Source organism: Platalea leucorodia (genome assembly GCF_965183815.1).
Source record: "Platalea leucorodia genome assembly, chromosome: 6".
In the NCBI taxonomy this organism is placed as follows: Eukaryota; Metazoa; Chordata; class Aves; order Pelecaniformes; family Threskiornithidae; genus Platalea; species Platalea leucorodia.
In genome coordinates, this window is record NC_138828.1 from 74,293,227 (window position 1) to 74,315,977 (window position 22,751).

Consider the following 22,751-nt stretch of genomic DNA (forward strand, 5'->3'; position numbering starts at 1 on the left):
TAATTTTAAGACACAAGGCATCAAAACATAACAAGAGCAGAGCCATACGGGCTCAGGTCAAGAGTCCATCTAGCACAGTATCCTGGCTCTGTTGGTGAAAAAAGCCTTTGGGGAAATGTTTAAGAACAATTCAGGTATGTATGGTCCCCCAGGCCATGGTTTGGGAGAAGGGACACGCATATGGGAGTGTTTCTGATAAGCGCTATGGTCAAGACAGCACCGGGTTTACCTCTCCTAACCAACACAACCCAACAAAGCTGTCATATCTTGGCCTTCTACCCCCAGGCTCATCCGTCATGGCTGGGGGCATGCCACACACATCCTCAGTTTCATCACATGAAAACACCATTTTCATGGCCTGTAACATAACCCTCATGTTATTTCAGGTAATTTGAACTTGCGGGAGCAACTCACAGTAATACATCTCCTGGCCATTGCAGCACCACCTGGGGAGAGCTGGGGCTGAGTGCTCTGTGGGGCGAATGTGGTCAGGTCCGGCCAACTGGCTCAGGGCTGCAGGGCAGTCTGTGGCCTTCCCTCATTTTACGTATGCATGGTGTTTGCAATAACGCCATCCCTTTGTTACGGACAGAAGATGAATCTCTAACTGCCTTTAGCAACAATATATTTAAAATTGCATGAGAAATGTAGAAAGCAAAGTTGAAGCAAACACAATAATTTGAAGAGTCGTCATTCCTGTTCATGTCGTTTAGCTACAAAAAGAATATAAAATAAGACAAACTTGAGAAGCTTCTTTATTACAGACAAAACTTCTTGAAACTAGATGGCAAAACACTCACTGTCATCTGTCAGAGGAGTTTTCAGGCCGTTTAGATCAAAAAGTGATGTTAAAATGATACCATTTATAGCTCTGGCTAATATAGTCTGCAGTTGATTACCCGTTCTGGATGCAGTAACTTTTTCAGTATGAACCTGAATTGCCTTCAGTGTATTATATTACCTTTACTTGTTACCACAGATGGATTTTGAGATCTAACACAGAACCACTAAAACGATAAAAAAGTTTCCATGTTGTAGTGACACACCTGAGGAGTTACTGCAGACATTTAAAGCTGTAATAAGGAACACAGGTTTTGGTGTGATTCACCAGGCAAACAGCACACTGATGTGTGTGGGTGTGCGGTACGGTCTGAACACTTCAGGACGTGGGGGGAATGGTACTTACAAACTGTAAGTATTGGCTTCTAACCTTGGGGCTGAGCATAATTTGGCTGTTTCTCACCTTGTATATCACTTGGTCGTGATGTCAGTTGTGCATGTGTTATTGGCTGCCATACTTACTACAAATAAGGTTCGTAATTCCACTCGGATACAGCATGGAAACTTTCAGGATGTTTCAGCTGTATTTTCTGAGTGCTCCTGTGACTTTGTAGTCATTTGTTTGTAATGTTATTAATGCCAAGATTTTTTGCATTTCATTTGATGTGAATTGGAGCTGTTGTAAAGGGGTTTTACGGGGTGCTATTACATGTGCTTTGTCTAGTTAGCTGGCTTAATCCTGTAACATGACACACTGCAAGGTAGCTAGAGCCATGAAGTAAAATTCTGCACTTTATTTTAAATCTCAAAAATAACAGAATGTCCCAGATCTTTGAAGCTATTTTTTATTAGAATATAAAAAATAAAGTTAAAACAATGTAACTCTTTAAATAGAGAAAACTCATAACTCTTGTGTGACACACATTAAGTAGAAAGGTTTGCACATAAAACTGTGGTGAGTCTGCTAAGTTCTTTGAAAGACTTGGTTTTATTCCGGTTCTACGTTTTCAGGCTAACAGCTTTCAAAGGTACCCTTGGCTTAAACTCATCACATACCCCTATGTGTTCCTGTGGAAAGTTCCTTCTGCCTGTCACCCCTGAGACATGGCTGCTTCCCAGTGTAAATAACCCCCTGTGGTTTGCAGGAGCCTCCCTCTCTCCTTTGGTGATGCAGGTTTCCTGCTTGCTGCCTCACCTGTTTTTTCTTTCTGAATCCACTGATGCTGTTTTTCAGCCAGACATTGTCTGCAGTACCCACATAGCAAACCGCAACTAAATTGAAACGTTTTATCCTCCCTTACTTTCTAGGTTTTCTTATGGGCTTGAAGACTTGAGTTTATAAAGTCTGCAAAATTATGTAATATAATTGCGATAATTGTGTCTCCTAGAAAATCTGGAAGTGGTGGAAATTACAGCCTTCATTAATGCACAGAACATCATGTCAGTAATCAGAAGTTCCTGCATGCACCACCTCTTGGTTTTCACCCTTGGTCTGGGGACAGAGTACTTCCAAAGGTCACAGAGCAGTGAAGTCCTTTTTCCCAAAGCAGTACACCAGCCTCTATGCCAAGTTTGTCATCAGTTGTGTTTTTTGACATAATAGCATTTCTCTGTAATTATAATTGAGTTCACCAACTCCTTTTGCTCATTTACCAAGAAAAGGCAATAAAGGTAAAACCAAAACTAGGAGAAGTCATGTCTGTCTTGTTACAGAGCTGCAATTACAAAGCTGTTGCTAATACCTTTCAGTCATTACCATATCAGCTGGATATAAAAGGCTTTCTAATGAAGCACAAGTTGATGCTGTTTAGTTTACAGACTAATTCTCCATTAGCTAAGGCAATTTACCACTGCACTTTTTAAAATGCAGATCCATAGCAATTCTCAAAATAAAAACCTACTCATGTAAGCAGATTTCAGTAAGTGGTCAAAAGAGGTAGAATAAGCAGCATTTATCCAGGAGCAAAACTAACAATACATTCATTAAAGGTATCTATGCAAAGGGACTGACAGCAATACTTTAGATTCTAGTAAGGAAATAAATATTCCTACCCCAGCTATCACAAAGAAAAAGTTCTGTGAGTAATTGCAGAAGCACAAGAATATACCCATTTGCACAAAGATATACCAGTGAGAACTGTACAAAGGAAAGTAAGAATAGCAAAAGAAATGCGTTTTGTATAAAGAGCAAATCAAATCTCCCTTCCCTTCCTACAAATCCCAAGAAGATGATTTCTCATTCGTACCTCCTTCTAGGTGACCAGATTAATCTTTGCTACACAAAGCTGATGGGATCTGGTCCTACTTGCTGATGAGATCTGTGAGACGCAGGAAAATCAGATCATGTTTCCTGATCTTTGCTTACATGGGGTTCTAGGATTCAAAGTGATAATAAATTGAAAATGGCCGTAAACCAAATAGATTTAAATAAACTTTAATTTAGGGAGAAAATCTGAATTCAGATCTGAAGCTTTCATTTTAGATCTGTGTCATTAGATAATATTCATGACTTAATCATGCTTAATTGTTGGGGGTTTTTTCTCTTATACTGGAAGATGTGCCTAAATGGATGCAACATGACTGTAACCAAAACATGTAATTTTCCAAGGACTATTGGACAGAATAAAACCAAAAGTTTAATCTGTCTTTTTAAAAATTTGAACCTTGTGTTAGGGCTATGGTCCTTTGTCCCTGACACTCATGATGTAGTTGTAACTTTCTGTCATTTCTGTCATGGAGGTTTCATTTTGATTCCTGGTATCACTAGAGCCTTTGTTTCTTAAAACTAGACAGCCTTATATATAAATGATAACACTTTTGGGAAGCCATATGATGGCCCTCGCTACCCTGGCTGCATGGACCACGTCAGCAGGCAGAGCGGTAGGAAGGTGAGACCACGCGCCTCCTGGGTGAGCACCCCGTGGCCTCGGTGCTGCCTTAATGGTGGATTGTATTTGAAGATGAAGATGTTAGCAGGGAAAAAAATTGGGGCTGTTTGCTCCGTTATTACCCATTTCTCTTTCCTTCCCACTTGGCACAACTGCTGTCACATCCAATAGTAGTCATGAGGGTCATCCCTGCACTTTGAGTCTAAGGTGGTTTTGGCACATTTTTAATCGTACAGGTCTTATGTCTGCTTCATCCATATAAGCCTCGTTCTTAAGTATGTGTTCAGTCCACATCACCTTCATCTCTACTGTACTGACCTTATCAAATCTCGTTGCCTACAGGACTAGGGTCTTATTTTCAAAATGACACGGCCAACTGAATCTGTGCTGAATTATTTGATAGAGAGCGTGAAGTGGGTTGGAAAGATGAAAACCCAAGAAGTGGCAGTGGCATCTTCTGAAACATTAGATGCAGTTGAAAGAAATGAACTGACTCCTATAAATTCCCTGATTCAACATAAATATTCTAATCCTGTCTAGGCTGTATTTAGGGTTAAATAGTGTAGAGTTATACCATTAAACAGTGGAGCACATGCAATTTTGACAGTCCAAATAGAGTGTGTATTTTGGGCAGTGGGCACTGTCATTCCTCTCAGGAACCTTTCAGCACTAATGAGCACACTCTGCATAAACAGATCAGTTTTGGTGGTTAAAAACAGCTATTTATATAACACACAAGTGAAATTTCATACTGCTATCCTAATCTCAAGTGTTTTCTTACTTCGTCTCTTCTGCTTAAGAGGATCTGATAGCTTCGATCTTATTTTTACTGTAAAAACTTGCAAACCATATATTTAAGTCAAAATCCCCTGGAGGATATAATTTAGAAGGAATATTGTGCTATGATTGCTTTTCCCCTAGAATACTGTAAACTGTCTGGTGGTTTAATAGTTTGCTATTTGAAATACCGCATGCTAAAAGGTGGAGATCTCGGTATTTGGAATTGTATCTGCTAAGAGCATCTTCCACAAGTTTGTTTTAACAATTCTGTTTGCTTTGCAGTAATCTGAATGCTAGCTGCTGCTCCTCAGTGCTTTTTGTCAAAATATTCAATAGCTTCCTGGTCAATATTTAGGTAAATCAAGTAATTCTGCTTTAGATGTTTTGGTACTTACACACTTTTTCAACCTCCCTGCCCCCTCTTTTCAGTGTTATGTATTTCTCCAGATTCATAAAGACTTCATGAAGTCTTACAGATAAAACATTTTTTTTATTTTAACAATTCAAGATGAATAATTCTACAGAATGTAATTAAGGTTAAGGTATGGTTTCTGAGTTTATAGGCATTTCAGACTTGCATTTTAAATACACATTCTTTTATAATAATTTTTCAGCATGCAGCAACAAAACTAAAACGTTAGTTTGGCCTCTATATTTTCAATATTTTTCAATGTTTCAATATTGGAATTAAGCCTCATCGCTCCCACCTATGGATAGCTAGCAACGTAAAGCAAAGAGTTAAAAGTGTACATATGTGTTTTTAAAAGGATTTATCTGGTGCTACCAGAAATGAAGTAAGTTTAGTTCTTGCTCTGATGTAGAAACTTCTCACTCTGACTGGTGTCAGGACTAGATCCAGTCTCTCTTGTTCATGTGGATGCAACCCTTGTTTCCTCCTGTTTCATTACAGGTAATCTGGGGTCCCAGCTGGTTGAGTATAAAGAAGAAATGTATATAACGTCTGACTGTGGGAACACATGGCGTCAGGTAGGAAACAGGAACCATCAAAGACACCTGGAAATAATTTTAATGTACCCAATATGATGAGTTTTATAATGCTTAACTAATCTTTATGTACCCACTGTTTTGAGGGAGGTGGCTATTATCCCCATTTCCCTTGGAAACTGGGAGAGATTAAGGAGGTGATTTGTAAAGACTCAGATTGGTCAGGCTGTCAGGTTCTGCTGAAATTCAAACACTTTGGTCTTTTTAAAGATTTTAGAAGTATCTTGCATGAAGAAACATAGCCTGTTTAGGGTTTTAATAATTTAAGTAATCTTCCTATGCTAATGATGAAGTGGACTTCGGCTAGATCTGGCAGTATGAATATTTCAAGCTGAAAGACATGGTTTAGGTAGAAACGAAGAAATTCTTCTTCATAGTCTGAAAACTGGTATTTAAGCTTAAACTTTGTTCCTCGTTGAAACTGAGAAAGCAAAAAGAGTTTGGAAAAAGCAATAAACCTTTGAATGTCTTTTAGTATGATTTTATCAATTCAGGGACTACAAACACCAAAGTAGTCAGAGCTGTAGTAGCTGTAGTGCTGCTTGAATTCTGGATGTCTTTTACTTCCAATGCCTAGTGTCAATTTAAACATTGCACCTTTATTGTGTGTTTTTTTTTCCTAAATTGCTCCGTCTCATCAATGTTTAGTCACAGGGATATTTTCTTTTTAAGTGTAAATAGAAACAACAATCACGATCGTAAGATATAAGGAAGGAAGTTCTGGAATCTACCTATAATTTATATCCAGGAAAAAAACAACCCTCAAACCACCAAAGTGTATCCAAAAGTCATTTAATTTCCAGTAAAATAGTCTTTTAGTGTTCAGCTAAAATAAAATTCAGTTGTGTTATTATCTGAGAAGTGAGTGTGAAAATGCTCTCACTAGTGTTATTGAGCTCAGGGAGTTTGAGATAAAAAGAGAAAAATACAGACAATTTCTTACATTGCTATTGTAGAGTGCCATTAATACTCCACAGAAGGACTTTTAAAAAGAAATACGTTATTTTTGTCATGATGATGTCCTCTGAGGTTTAAAAGATAAAATTTTTGCCAAACTCCTCCTTGAATTCTAGCAGATGATAAATAGGTGTTTAAATGCAAAAGTCTTCCAGGATTTACAGTGGGTACTGTGTTGTCCAATACTTTGCAGAGACCTCTCCAATAATTTATTGTCACCATTTGCCAAAGTTCTATGTTTTTTCATTGGGTGAAAAACAAGAAAGAAAGAGTGAAGGGGATCCAATTCATATTTTCACTGCTTTTTATTTGTGAGACACTCAGGCAAATGATATGTGATGAAACTTGACCTTAAGATGACTATTCATACTGTAAAACCAGCCACAAACTGATCCCTCATTATGACATTCAAAATGAAAAACACCATTGCTAGCTTTATTTTAATTAAAGCTGCTACGAAGCCTTTGAAAGAGCTTACTCAATCTTAATATTTGCCATCAGAATGAAAGTGTAGATTATTGTATGTATTTTATGACCTCACTGTTCATGATCAAACAGTTCTTCCAGGGGACAGCAGTACATTTCCTTTCTCTGTTGGAGTTCATGCAAAAAAAGACAAGGCTTCAGTCAGATGATATGGGAATTATTTAGACAGTAAATTACAGGTCTCCTGAGCTGGTAAAAGCAGAGCAAAGCTCTTGTTTTGGCACAGCTCTTCGGGTGGGTTTAAGTCACTGACTTGGAAACTTTGCAGTTGTCATTAGCGAGTGCCTGTCACCTTTCTCACATGCCACACATGATGTTGCAGAGCTGTCTACAGACTAGAAGAGCAGTCTGTGCTTGAGTAGACTGACAGAGCAATGCAGAAAAGTAAATATAAAGGACTTTGGAGGAAGTTCAAGGAATTAATTAAAAGCTTTCCTGAAATAATAGCAGTATTGGTTCGTAGGAATATAGGACTGGGGGGAAGGTCAAAGATCATGTAATCCAACCACGTGCTTTAAGGCAGTATCAAACATACTAAGAACATCTCTAACAGAGGGTTTGCCAGACCTGTTTGTTAATCCTTCACTGTAGGAGATTCTGCAGTTTTCCTATGTGGGGTTTCACCATTCTTCATAGATTTTTCTGAATATTAAACATAAGCTGGCCGTGCTTTTTGCTGTTATTCTTGCAGTTTCACAAATTTTGCAAGGTAAGTTGATTTCTTCTTGTCTTTGGAGAGGAGTGGTTTCCTGTCACCTTTGAATAACTTTTCAGATGTTGAAAGGTGATTATCATGTCTACCCAGGGCATAGGGTTTTTTCCCCTCGTAAAAAAGCGAACTCAAATCCACTGATTTTCCTAATGGATCCAATTTCTAAAGTGCTTTTCCTTTTTGTTGCTCATTGATTGGACTATCTAATATGACATCCCTCTCCTGAAGCATGGTAAAACTGGGTGCAAAATGACAAATTTTATCAGTACTAAACAGAATGAAATGATTGCCCTTGATGTCTTGACATTACTGGCACCTCATTTCAGAAGATTTCTCTTCTTTGCACTAGCATCACATTGTTGACTCAGATTCAGTTTGTGATTCATAACTGGGCCCAGTCCCTCAGTTCCTGAATTTGTACTACATTCTCAGTTTAAAAACAATCTACTGATCATATTCCTTCAATAATTTCTTAACTAGCTGTATACACTTAAAATGATTTCAACTGAGCTTGTATTTCCATAGCTTGCATATGGTAAGGTCACATGAGAGTTCAGGAAGACTTACTATGGTAGGATATACAGCTGGTGTTCATAAGTAGAAATAAAAATGCCCAAGTGAATGTTTTGTGAAATGAAGTAAATACTGGTGATAAGTGGAAAAGTAAAGCAATGATTCTGATTATAAGTAACTGCAATGCCACTTGGGCTGGCTCCAGTTGTTCTCTTGCCTTTTTGTTGCATGATGCCTGAGCTGCTTGTTGATATCTCGTGAAACCATTGCTCTACTGTGTACCATTTTAAGGCAAACTGAAATTTGTGGCTCTGTATTGTACAACATTGCACTGTAAATAGCAGTAGTTTAGGAACTGATTGACAAGTAACTTAAACATCCATGCAGCAGCAGGGATCTGGCCTGTAGGAGAAGGGAATCTCACCTTGACGTTATCCTGAACTGCGTGGGCTTAGATCATCTTAAGTGAACCATGAAGATGTAGCCTAAGGTAAACTCATGGGACAGATATGTCTATTTGGAAGATTTCTATGTCTATTATACCAGGAAAACAATATCATAAAATGTGTTAATGAAAATGATAGGAGTCAGATAAATAAATCTTGCATCCTGGGGGAAATGGGCTACCTTTGAACACAATTTCAGCCCATACAGGTTTTAAACATTTTTTTCCCCTATGGGGCCTGGTTTTTTAGTCCTGATTTTTAAGATACTAGGATACTTTGTCAAATGCTACGGATGACCTTGTGTATACATATGAGTGTGTTCTATTTATTTTTTTAAAAAAACTGATTTCTGTTCACAGTTATGGTTGCCATTGCTATTGCGACAGCATCTGTTACAACACTGGGCTTGAAACAGGGCAAACAGAGTAAGAGAAAGGTCTGGCTTTCAAGAGAAATGGCTCAAATTAAAGGAAAAAATCAGCAACAAAGAATCTTTCGTATTTGATCTGCTACCAAAGTGACTAGTGTAGCAACAAAATGCTCAATTAAGCTAATAAGCTTACACAGAAAGTCTGTGGTAGGTCTAGGAATGGAATCTAGATCTCTGGAGCTTTAGTCCAGTGCTTTGTTTGTTGGAATATGATTTCTCTACGTCAAATCCTTCTGTATCAAAGCAATTTGGAAAGCCTTTGTTTAAGCAAGACCACTTGTTTTTCGGCGGACATCTTAAGAGATGAATGGTAACACCTTTAAGCAAAACAGTAAAGGCTGCAAACCCAGCCTCTCACCCCTGGGAAGGTCCAACTGGATTATTCTGTGTACGAAAACTTCTGTTTCCAGATTTGAATTTAGAAATGGATGTCACTTTGTGAGAGAAGCAAGTGACTTTGTGCATTTTTGGTTACTTTTGAAACTTACGTATCTCAGAGTAAAATTGTGTGGAGTATATTTCTCTAGGATCATTTAAACATGTTTTCACTGATTTCATGGAGCTCTCCTAATTGCTCCCAACAGATATCCTGGCCTGAAATAGCTGCTGAAGTTGTTAGGACAGACACAGGAAGAAACATGGAGAGTAGAGGGAGAGAAAAGAAGATGACGTTACAATTGTAAAGCACATAACATGCTCCAAAAATTACAGAAGAAGGAAAAAACATAGAAATAGGTTATAAAAATCTACTTCTGTAGTTGCTGGCTACTAGTAAGAGTCATAATAAATTTATTACCTGACTTTAGTTAGTGGAGAGAGACATATCAGAATTCGTGGCTGGCTGTGAACATATATATCACTTGTTCCTGGGTTCAAACTTCAGCTCTGACACTGGGACCACCTTTGCCTAAATCCTTTGCAAACTGTTTGTCTTGGTTTTGCTTCTAGAAAGTAGACATAAATATTTGCTTTTGTGCTGAACTCCAAGGCATGAAATCATTAATTCTTTTCAGTGTACTGAAGATGAAGAGTTGTTTCCATCAGGAATGTCATACATTTTGGTTATTAAATGTTTGAAATGTGTGCAAGAAGAGCATGATATAAGGATGGCATAAATGTGCCTGTAATGTGTCCACTGTACTTTATAGTGTGCCAAGTGGATGTAGGGTAAGGCTGGGGTACTGAAATGGTGCATGAGGAAGTGCCGTGGTGCTTTTCTGGGAAAACCTAATTTGGATAAAGTGGTGCAGATACCAGCTTCCCTTATCTTCAGTGCGATGGTGAAGCTTTTGGAGGCTTCGTGTCCCAGCATATGCTGTTTCATTTTGATTTGAGCAAAAGTTCAAACAAAGTTTAGAGGAGGATCAAAATTCTGCTTGCTTATCTGACTCCAGCTGATCTCATCCTTTTGAAGTGCATCTAAAATTAATGTCCATCCTTTACTGAATTCTCTTCTAAAATATGCAGCTGTGTGGAACAAGTAGATAGGACTGTAAATGCCTCATATCAAATGCCTCGTCTGTAAATTGGCAACACTGAAAAGCTGATCAGATACTTGAAGCCCTAGGATTCCCATAAAATATGCTCTTACTAGATGAGAGGAAGACTGAATTCTGAACCCAAATCAAATGCTTACTATTTTTGAAGTAATTGTGAATGTGCTGTAAGATACTTCCCCCCACCTCTGGTTTGGTCTTGCTGATAAATCCTCTAAGTGTAGCATTTAGTATTGTTAAAAAGGAGGCATTTAGTATTGTCAGGTTTTTTTCATTCACAAGGCAAAGTAAAGCTAACCTTTCTGTTTTTCACCTTTGCTTTGTCAAAGCGTGTAGGAGGCTGCACGTCCATCTATTAACAGCTAAACGTGTGTAGTAACTGTCACTTTATCACCTGCTCTTATGTTAAATGAACTTTCACAGGTTAATAACATGAGTAGGCCCTCTCTTAAAACAGATTTCAGATTTAAAAAAGGGAAGATATTTACCTGTTTTAGTACTGCTGATGACCTCTAGAAAATGAATGAAAAGAATTTAGGAAATTTTGAATCCTTTACACCATTAAATCAATATTACATGTATTTTGGTTCAGAACTCAGAGCAGCCTCTCTGTGAGATCACATAAAGTTTGAATTTAAATAAATCATTGACACTGGAAATGCAGAAAACATGCTTGCACCAATTGTTTCAAGTTCTGTAGAGTTTGGAGAGCATGTGAGAAAGTCACGGACAGCAATACTTTTCCTATTTTTTTTAAAATTAGACTACAAAGCATTTTATTCTGCAAGATACACAGAATATGGCAAATACCAAAGTAAGGTGATAGGTCACTTGGTGATATATAATAGGAAGGAATGCAGAATGCATACTGTGAGAAATATAAGCGTGGGCTAAAATCATTTTAGACAGTTTAATCTGACTGTGATTTGAACCTGAACATTTTCTGATTCACCTGCTTAACTTTCTTTTCTTTTACAGCTGGGAGAAATATAAGAGTTAAACTGACTTTTATGTCCTTTCCAATTTGAAGTGCGGACATTATAAAACATATAAGTCTTTTAATCCTGGTTTGCTCATACATTTTATTTCTGCTGTTTTATACATTTGCTTAGCTGGCCTTTTTTTGTCTGACTTCTAGGTCTTTGAAGAAGAGCATCATATCTTGTACCTGGACCATGGTGGAGTTATTGTGGCCATCAAAGACACCTCTATCCCTCTGAAAATACTCAAGTAATCCTACAGTCAATTAGAGTAGAGCTATTGTGTATTCAAGACCACAGGCAAAATTCAGTTTAAGATGAGCATTTCAATGTGATCTTGCATGAAATGCAGGTGGACTCAGCTTAATTTAACATTCATTAAGTTAACAAAATGCAGGTGGATGTTTTCTTAAAGATTACTTCATGGTGCTGAAGGTACCATGGCATAACGCATTAATCATAATAAAATTTTCTTGCATCAGTGTAGATACTTTTGCTTAAAAGGCTGTCCTGGAACTCTACAGTACAAGCCATGTTCGGCATGATTGTTATCTGCTACTGGTTTGCACGAGCAGTATATGGCAATGGTGCCCAACCTATGATGCATGTAAGGCTTAAGTATCCAGTCAGGATAGTTCATTCATACTGTAATAAGGCTCTGTCCCCTCCAAGGGCCACAGTGAATGAAGATGTTGGAGAATAGCCCTCAGTTGCTCTGGGAAGAGCAATATAATGTAGACTTTGTGAGACAATAGAGAAAGGACTTATGTGTGCTTATGTGCTGTGTAATACAGTATGCAAGAAGCCCAGTTCTTCTGAGATATTAATGCACAAATTAACTGTAGTATGTGTAGATCCTGTCACATAGTGATAATGCAGCAAGTGGCCTTCTAAGCTTGTTTGGCAGGAAAGATTTGCTGCAAAGCATTTTGTTATAAAATATCAAGTTTTAAACTACATGATAGTGAAGCAAAATATGGTAACCTTATGAAATGGCATACAAAACTATCATCTTTGGCGTAAAAAACGTAAGAGCTCTTTATCACTTGTGACTAGATTCGTTTTTGCATAATACTGTATATACCGGTAGGAACTAGGCTATGTACTTGATTAGCTAGAACGAAAGCCATCATTAACCTACTATCGAAAAGACCTGGAGAAAATGTACACAAGAAAAGAGATTTTGATTCATAAATTTTGGGTGCACAGAGTATTTGAAATAGGTTTTGCTGATTCATCAGCATCTTTTGAAAATTTTTAAGTGGATGGTAGCAGCTGTGAAGGGCCATCATCTTGGTGCCTGCAGTTACTGCACCTCCCACGTGTTTTAGCAATTGGGCTGTTTTGCCTCTCATGTTTCACTGACCTCTGCTTAACAGGTCTCTAGCTCAGAGACTGCTAGAAAGAATGAAGTGTAAATTAACTTGCTCTTGAACCTACAAGGAAGCAAGATAGTTTGTTGACAGACCTCAAGTTTTTATCTGCCTGAGAGTTTCCATTGTTGTGGCAAACTTATTATACACCTTCTAATAAAGATGTGAGGCCCTGGATACATTGCTGAGAAAAAGATCATGTTAATATGATATACTGTCCAGGCATATTGTATTTTATACTGTCCAGGCATATTATATTTTGGTGATCATAAATCCTGGGCTTTAGTAGTGAGGGGATTTTTTTTTTTTTTTTAATGAATGAATTCTGTTTTGTATAATAATAGCTGTAAATGAAAACCATTTCTGCTTTTGTACAGGTTCAGCATAGATGAAGGCCAGACTTGGAGTACACATAATTTTACCAGCACTTCGGTCTTTGTAGATGGATTACTTAGTGAACCTGGAGATGAGACACTGGTCATGACGTAAGTTTCTGGTTTCATCTCTTTTTTCAGGGCTCTCTCTGCATATGCACTTGAGCATATTTTTACTTGTGGATGTCTGAGATAGTCCTTAAGTCAGTGACTTTTTCTTCTTGCAGTCACACAGACTCTTACACTGATGTCCAAACAGCCCTAGTAAGCATCCTGTCTTTGAAATTATCTGAGCGCAGTATTTCAGATTGTAAAGGTGAAGCGTTATGTTCATATGAAATTTTGCAAAGATACCACAAGGAAGAGTGGAATAATAGGACTGCAAATACAAATTTGAGAAACATAGGTAAAAAAAAATCTATTTCCTGCATTTTTTCTATTTTCTACTGATTCTTATGCAGACTCTAAAAATGCTAAGTATCTATCCATTCTTCTTGTGAAAATTGTCTTCACAGTGTAAACAACTGTGGTGTTGTCCTAGTAACTAGCATTGCAGTACTTTGTGTGACCAAACACTGTGCTAACAAATGCGTGTTTTAATTCTGTGCAGTGACTGAGGCAGATGCTGTGAATAGAGTTAAAAATAGCCAAATTCTGCAGCTCAGGCCCCTGTTTATCTTTTTGAAAGGGCCAGGGACATCTGGATCTGAGCTGCAGGTTTTGCTCCATCTCTAGGATAAATGCTCATATTTTAGAAGTGTCTGAGACTAAGAAACACCTGTCCAATTAGAGAGAAAGGCACATGCTGACTGCAGCAGGAAAGGGGAATGCACTGAGAGATGTGCAGGTTGTTACGTGTGCTCCTATCAGAACAGCTTCTGTGATCCTTTATATTGGAGCTCAGCATGTTCATGACAAGCTTTTTCTCCTAGGAATTACAAATAGAGCTGCCTTTGACGTGTCCCAGTAGCATTTTCCCCAGGAAAAAAAAAAATAGCCTAGTGTGGAGTTGTGTAAAGGATCCTGAGCAAAACAGAAGTCCTACCCAATGTTCTTAAAAGCATTGCGCCGAGTTCGTAACACTGTATTGCGCAGGAGTGAATTTGGTCTGTTCTTTCTTCCTCCACTGTCCTATTTATCCTCTGTTATACATATATCACCTGAGAAGAACAGTATTACTCAACCATCTTCCCCTTCTCTCAAGCATAAGGTTTTTTGATAGTATAATATATGCCACACGGAGATACTTATGCCTCTGAATGAAGGATTTCCATTGATTTCAGTAGAAGTAGAGGGATCAAAAGCTTATCCTAAACTGTACTTACTGGCAGATAAAATGATGTGTGATGACTATATGGTCTGTGAGGTTTTTTTTACTATTATTAAGTATCATTAAATACAGTGATTTTGTGAAGATGTACTTAAATATCTGGGTGAATAAGCTAAAGAGCTTATGTAAAACGATACCTTTTTGAAATCATCCATCTGAAATATATAAAACTGTAGCTAGACTTGGCACATGAGCCCAGATGTGACTTGTATGTTTCTAAGGGCAGAGCAAGAGTCTGACTCCAGCATCTCAATGCCAGGCTTGTAGGATCTTACTTTACAGCTAGTTCTACTGAACATGAGGACATTAACCACTTACTGTCACAGACTGACCCTGAAAAGACTTGCAGCCTTCCTACCAGACTCTAAAGATAACGGGAAGAATAAAGTTATAGTATGTGTCTCCTTGTTGCTGTTATATCAGCTTCCTAGTCACTGCTACTGCTATCGATTGGGTTTTACCTTCAGAGTGACGTCTAACCAGTGGTGGTCTGTCTGACTTTACATCAAGACCTTTTGTCGTTCTGTCTGGCTTAGGTCATTTTCTCTCAAAACTTCATTCTTGTACTGAGTTGCTGCGCATGATTTAATCTGCAGTGATTTGCTGCTTTTGAGAAATGTCATCCACTGATATGCAGTCCTTGAAAAAAACATCAACTGTGCCATCTTTTCCATGTTATTAGATAAAAGGGTTTTTTGTTTTGTTTTTTTCTGGGTAGAACATGATAAAAATTAACTTGTGTATGGTAATGGCAATAAATTAACAGTGTCTTTCACCCTAAAGAACCCCCAAATCCATTACTAAAGACCTAGTCTGACATTTTTTACTTGTACAGGAATTTCATTTTCTCCCTTTGTTAGGGAGTTTGTTTGAGTAAGGACTTTGAGTAAAGAGTCCAATGTCAAAATCTGTATAAATTAGTAGAGGGATAACATAATTCTGAAGTGGGAAGGTAATAACTGAAAAAGTGTACAGCAAAACTGTGGAACAGAGACTGTTTTATTTAAAGCTTCTAGAATAAACTTACAAAAGACTCAAAGAATATTTTACTTGTACGGAGAGCAGCTGTTACTGTAGGGTAAAATCCTGCTTCCACTGAAACCAGCTTAGGGATTTCCTTCAAGGTTTTTAATTTTTATTTAAAAAAAAATTCCACAAAAAGATTATCTGGGAAAGACATTAAGGGACCTGGTAACACTGTGTGTAAGAGAGACTTCTCATTCTTCAGCATCGTGACTGGGATGTTGACCTGACTCATAAGGGACTTCCGTTTGAATTCCTGTTTTGTCCTGACTTACCCAAAATGAAGTGGTCTGGAAAGCTTTGCTGAAGAAAGAGGGGAATGTGAACCTGGTTGCTTCAAGTCTTTATTTCAGAAAGTTTTGTGTTTTCTCCAAAACAGAGAAAAAACAAATGTTGACTTGTCAAAAGTTTTCATAAAACTGAGTTGTCATCTGCCAGTCGACATTAATCTAAATCATTCATCAAAATCCCCTGCAGTATTCAAAATATGTATGCTCCAATGCCAAGGAAAATATATTTTATTCCATTGTGCTCTGCAATAGACCTAGTTAAGATTTTTAGGAGTTTTAAGTAGTAAAGTATTCAAAAACGTTAGGAAACTCATTCTGTGTAAAAATCGGTTTCCAAATAGACCTAGCTAAGAGTTTTAGGAAAGATAAGCATTAAAGTATTCATAAAGTTTAGGAAACTCGATCTGTGTAAAAATCAATTTCTCAATGTAGAGCTCAAATCCACCATTTATTGCTAAATTAATAAGTAAGGCTAGCTAAGAAATTTTCTCAACTAACTGTTATATATTAATCAAAATAGTGTATGGTCTAGTAGGCTTTATTTTCTTCTAAATTCTTTAAGAATGAAAGCTACTGCAACCCAATGTTATACTTAACAATATATTATATTTGGGAAAAATTACTTAATAATGCTGGATAGAGTAATGGTCTAACTCAGTGAAAAAAGGAAGAATTTTTGTGTGTCTGAAATATTGATGTTCCTCTTCAGAGGAAGTTGTTCATATAATGAAAGTTTCAAACCTGTTAAGTAACTTCTAAATCACAGTTCAGCTTCTGGGAGTGTTTCCCAAACCAGGTTGTTTAGATTGCAGTGTAAACCCAGTAGGCACAATAACCATGGTACCACAGACCATGGCCCCTTTTAAAAGGCCAATCGGAGGTTACATAAAAAGACTCCTTTTCTTTATGTCAGGTAGAATCAAAATCTTCCTTATGGGTAATTGTATTTTTTTGCAGAGGGATTTTTTTTCTAAAGTCTTGTAGAGTGACAACTTAAGATGCTGCTGGGAACTTTATGACATCTCTGAACTGCAGAACTCCTAGATGCTGTCTTGAAAGGCTGTTGTTGCATTCCTCTTGGGTTCCTAGGTGATAATGGAAGCAAGAAAATAGTCTAGTTTAAGCTTAATCAAAACAAGGTAAGTATGATATTAACAGGTGTTAGATATTAGGGAGAACCATCTGGATTTTTGCAACTGTCAATTCTGCTAGGAATGTCAACCTCACCTTTAACATCAATAACAGTCAACATTACATGTAGTTTGTGGGGCTTATTGTGGCATGCATAGCAGCACACTACCTTTCTTGTTGTCTTTGAGTATCTTACTAGGTGGAGGTGCTTGTCTGTGTTGTGAATTCTTCACTACTAACTTTCTCATACTGCAACCCTTAAAAAAGGTAGATAGATGGTAGATAAAGCCTCATTATGTAAGAGAATAGCTGATTTCCCAAGGCAAATTCTAGGTTTTATTTGCAGCTCGTTAATCTCTTGTTTGAGAAGCATTGCTCAGTCATTAAATAGTTGTTCTACTCTCTACGTAATGAGGAACATATCTGTCTGTCAATAGATGGAGGAAACATATAGAAAGATAGGAAGAGAATGGTGACCTTGATAAAAGAGCATTGAAAAAGCAGGCTGGTTACTTTGTTTCCATCTACTGTAGATATCGGCTAATCCAGATGTACAGGTGCCTGTTTAGTGGCAAGTCTTTTGCTGGCATCTCTGTGGACATAGATGTTAGCAGAGCGAGTCAATACATTGTAGTGTTGCTGCCAGCCTGTGGTCTTGGAGCCAAGGCCATGGGACTGCCCCTGTCTCTCCCTGTGCTCAAAAGAAGTCCAGTGTTTAAAGCTTTGTTTTTTCTTTTCTTTCCATAAAATTTTCATAACATATTCAGAAATATGGGAACATGATGATTTCAGTGTCTTGCTAAAGCCCATATTTAGTACATTTTGAGGGTAGACCTGGAAATATATTTGAATAAGAGGAACTGAAAGTTTAGGAATCTGTGTCCTGCAAGAATCTTTTATCGCCTTGTCCCTACTTAAAGGAGGAGAGAAGCAGAGAAAAAGGGTGACGCATGACACTTTTTATTCAGATAGAGTCTTTGTGTGATTTTGAGCCCGCAGCTGTGGGGCTCTAACTTCTGTTTCAGGGAGGCAGTTCCATTTTAGTGTCTAGTTCTAATAAATGATGATGATGAGGTAAACATTGGAAACTTTGGCCAACAATAAAATTCTTCAAATATTTTACTTACATTTTGGTGGGGCCTTGAACTCCATTTTGCTGTGTTTTGCTCTCAGAATGGCAGAGCTACAATTTAGGTGACCATAGGCTATTTACTTTGCCAGGTGAAGTGTGAATGAAGAATTTCCTACCTGTCAGAAAAAAGATCTGATATTTAACTATGTGAGTAGAAAAAAAAAATATTAGCTAAAGAATTAATTATAAAATTTTTTAAGTATCCCAAATTAATTTGATCTTTAAGATGACAGCAAAGAGCTGAATGATGCAAAGCTATCCTTTATAATGTCATATGTTTCTCCTTAAATTAATCCATTTTGTTCACTGCCCACCTTGTATTTATTTCTATATAAAGCATCAGGCTAGGCACTAAATCTGCATTTTGTTCTAAACAGCTTACATGGTAAAAGGTTGTTTTTGGACAGGAATTTACCAAATAGATGGAAAAAGACGTTGGAGGTAATTCACAAACATCATGGAGCCACTGAGCCTCTGGATTAAATGGGAACACGCTCATCCTGCCCCTCCCCAGCGCTTCTCAGAACCTAAGCATTCATTTCCTTTCTTTTTCTCCAGAAGAGCTGAAACTGAGATGTTTTGGCATAAAAGAATGATTGGCAATTATAATTTTTTAGGGAAGGAAACAATGAAAAAACATATTTTGGTTCAATTTCAACTAAATTGTTTCCTCCCCTCATTTTTCACTTCAGCAGCCAAGCCATAAAAAAAAAAAAAAAGAAAAGCTACTCTTCTCTTTAGTGCAGTAAGTATATGCATGTGTTTGTAGTTTAAGGCACTTAAATCATAAGTGTCTTAGCATATTTGCACATGATCTGTTGTGTACACAAGCACTGTTTATGTGCAGTTGCTTTATGTAGGCAGGTGTCTACTTTTGCACATGGAAGCATTCATCATTTCTGTAGTTGCTATTTAGGAAGGCCACTGAAAATCTGACCTCTGTTATGTTCTTTTGGGGAATTAGAAAAATATGTGGAATTATAATCTTGATGTATAACAGACTGCAGCTTGAATCTTACGTTACTGTCATCCATTTTACTAGTATGAACACTGACTTAGCTAGTTTTTGTTGATTTTACAATGGTATAAAGGAAGCAAAGACAACTATTAGAAGGAAAGCAGGTCTATAAAGAATCATCTGTCATTTTCTTTTTGAAAATGGTAGGCTTCAAATAGCACTGTAGGACATAGTCATGGCTAACCTGCTCTTCAAACCCATATCCCCTTGGAAAATCTTTCATTAATAACGTTACTGCTTCTGCGAGTTAAGGAGAACACTACCTGTTGGCAGAGGTTCCACTAGAGATAAAGTTCATCCTTCCATGCCACAACCTCATCACTTTACTCCTTTAAGTTGGTAATTTCTTTACATATTTTGCCATGGGGAGGTCACGTGTCTTGTTGTCTGTTCAAAGGCACTGTCATAATATGAACTACAACAGGCAAAACAAAAAGAAGATTGTCACGTTTATTTGCTTTTTCAGTTATATTGTCATCATTTGTAGTAAAGGTCTAAGTGAAGCAAAGGACTCAGCTCTTTGAGCTCACCATAAGTTGACAAGAAACTTCTAAAACACTATTCCTTTTAGGCAAAAGACAGATGAGTAAGTTGCTGCTATTTTAACGTAAATGGCCTCTGATATCTAGTGAACTGTAAGGTGGCTTTAAGTATTTAATATGAAATTGCAATTGTGTTATAAAAATAATCAGGGAGGTGTCACAGTTAAGATATTTTAACAGTACAGTAAGTTCACTGACAATTGTGATTGTTATCAATATGATTTGCTACAGGAGAGAAAGCCTTCTATGAGGAACAAGATCTAAATACCACTTTTTAGTATAGCTCTGTGACTGCTTCCGTTTAAGCGAATACTTTCCAAGAGACAGACTGAAAGTTGTTAAAGTAATTAACTAGTGTCTCTGAGAGTCTGGTTTCCTTTCCCAGCTTGATCACGTGCTCGCTGTTGGATTTTGAGGTTTAGATCCACAAAGAATTTCAGGTACCTGCCTTTTTGACCATGTGTGGTGGGTTGACCCTGGCTGGACACCAGGTGACCACCAAAGCTGCTCTATCACTCCCCTCCTCAGCTGAACAGGGAAGAGAAAATACAATGAAAGGCTTGTGGGTCGAGATAAGGACAGGGAGAGTTCATTCATCAATTACCATCACAGGCAAAACCGACTTGTCTTGGGGAAATCAGTTTAATTTATTACCGATCAAATCAGAATAGGATAATGAGAAAATAAAAACTAAATCTTTAAACAGCTTCCCCCCACCCCTCCCTTCTTCCCAGACTTTACTCCTGATTTCTCTACCTCGTCCCCTCCAGCGGTGCAGGGGTTTGGGGAATGGGGTTTGCGATCAGTTCATCACACATTGTCTCTGCCGCTCCTTCCTCCTTAGGGGAGGACTCCTCACACTCTTCCCCTGTTCCAGCCTGGGGTCCCTCCCACGGGAGACCTCCACAAACTTCTCCAACGTGAGTCTTTCCCGTGGGCTGCAGTTCTCCACAAACTGCTCCAGCGTGGGTCCCTTCCCTGGGGTGCAGTGCTTCAGGAACAGACTGCTCCAGCGTGGGTCCCCCGCGGGGTCACAAGTCCTGCCAGCAAACCTGCTCTAGCCTGGGCTCCTCTCTCCATGGGACCACAGGTCCTGCCAGGACCCTGCTCCAGTGTGGGCTTCCCATGGGATCACAGACTCCTTCGGGCATCCACCTGCTCTGGTGTGGGGTCCTCCAGGGCTGCAGGTGGATATCTGCTCCAGCGTTAACCTCCCCAGGCTGCAGGGGGATAGCCTGCCTCACCATGGGCTTCACCACGGGCTGCAGGGGAGTCTCTGCTCCGGGGCCTGGAGCACCTCCTCCCTCTTCTTCTTCACTGGCCTTGGTGTCTGCAGGGCTGTTCCTCTCACATATTCTCGCTCCTCTCTCCAGCTGCAATTGCAATTGCACAGCACCTTTTCCCCCTTCTTAAATACGCTAGCACAGAGGCGCTATGACTGTGACTGATGGGCTCAGCCTTGACCAGCAGCGGGTCCGTCTTCGAGCTGGCTGGCATTGGCTCTATCAGACATAGAGGAAGCTTCTAGCAGCTTCTCCCACAAGCCACCTCTGTAGCCCCCCCACTACTAAAACCTTGCTACGCACACCCAATACAGCATGTTTGGACATCTTTTCTTAGGTGCTGCCCAGAAGAAATTAGACATGTTATCCAAGACAGAGCCACTGAGATTGCCCATATAACCTGTATGTGGGGTCCTCAGTTGACCCTGATTCAAACACTAGGTTTTATTGTCAGTAGTTTCATACATTTGAAGGCTCTCCCAAAAAAATAGAGGTCCTGTTCCACCCCCAACTGGCATGTCAAGTTAGCAGAGTGTGTCAACAGGACAGTTCAGGACTGTGCAGACAAATTCTGATGCCTTGGCAGCATGCTGTTTCGAACATCACAGTTGATGACAAAGTCATATAGAGGAGAGCAAAAGCCAACGCAGCACTTGGGAGATTAAAGCAGCATGTCTAGAATGAAAGAGGCATCTGATTTCCAACAAAAGTAGCTGTGCATCACACAGTTGTCATCACTAGTCTTCAGTACGACTGCAAAACTTGGACAATTCAAGTTGCTACATTAAATGTCTGAATAAATTCCACGTGTGCTCTCTTTGTGATCACTCCTGCCACTCTGAGGTCTTTGAGTGCTCTCAGGTATTTAGCAGTAAAGCAAAACTGTTGCAGGTTCAGCTATCCTGCTCTGAGGAGCTGGTGGGTATATCAGATATCAGGCTGCTCAAAGCCATTTTCTTTGTCTGGAGACAGTATGGCTAATAACTCAAAGGTAAACCACCATAATATTACAAAAAGTTGCTCAAGGCATGTCTTAATTTATATGGTATTAGATCCATGATATGGGACACTGTAGCTAAAATCTGTCTGCTCTGGCAAAGAATGTTTTGATGCTGTGAAGGCTACGAACAAAATCCTGAAGAACATGCAGAAAAGCTAAAGAGGAAGGCAAGTGTAGTGGTTATAAAAAGCTGTCTGTGACACCCGAGATGAACAGTGTGTTGTCAAAACTGGGCTCGTTTCTCCTGAATGAGGCCATGGAAGCTGAATGTGTGCCTGATAAGTCTTTGGGAGTTTCCAGCTTTAGCACCATTATAGCTTCAGTCAGGTGGTTTGCAAGTGATACAGACAGCAGGCAACTCAGCTTTTACTGTTCATCAGAACTAAGAACCTCTATTGAATAGATGCTATTTTCTATGGAATAGATGCTCTTTTCTATTGAATAGAAACGTGAATTTACTGGAAGAGATTATCATTGCATATAATTTCTGTTAAATTAGCTTCCCCTGATTATGAGCTTTATCAGGAACAGAAATAACCAGCAATCCTCCAGCAAACAGTTTAAATGAGTTAGCTTAAAAACTGCATTAAACCATCTTAGCTATCAAATGATGCAATCAAATTAAAAAATGATGTGCTCATAAATGAACTAGGAACAAATGTACAAAGTTGTTATGGCAACTGAAACACTGAAGTTAAAATTATGGATCCCAAACTCTTGCAAATAAAAGTAAATGAATTTCCAAGGTAATTGGAATTTCTTTCAAAAATTATTTATCGCAA

The 22,751-nt window shown here is 38.5% G+C and overlaps 1 protein-coding gene across 1 annotated transcript in view; it reads left to right on the top strand.

Annotated features, from left to right (window-relative positions):
- SORCS2 (sortilin related VPS10 domain containing receptor 2) overlaps nt 1–22,751 on the top strand; it is a gene marked incomplete at its 5' end in the record, with an annotated part of 571,875 nt that overhangs the window by 509,021 nt on the left and 40,103 nt on the right. Inside the window, 3 exons of the mRNA XM_082314967.1 lie at nt 5,359–5,435; nt 11,632–11,723; nt 13,224–13,331. Coding sequence (XP_082171093.1) covers nt 5,359–5,435; nt 11,632–11,723; nt 13,224–13,331 — 277 coding nt within the window. The remainder of the gene's footprint in view (nt 1–5,358; nt 5,436–11,631; nt 11,724–13,223; nt 13,332–22,751) is intronic.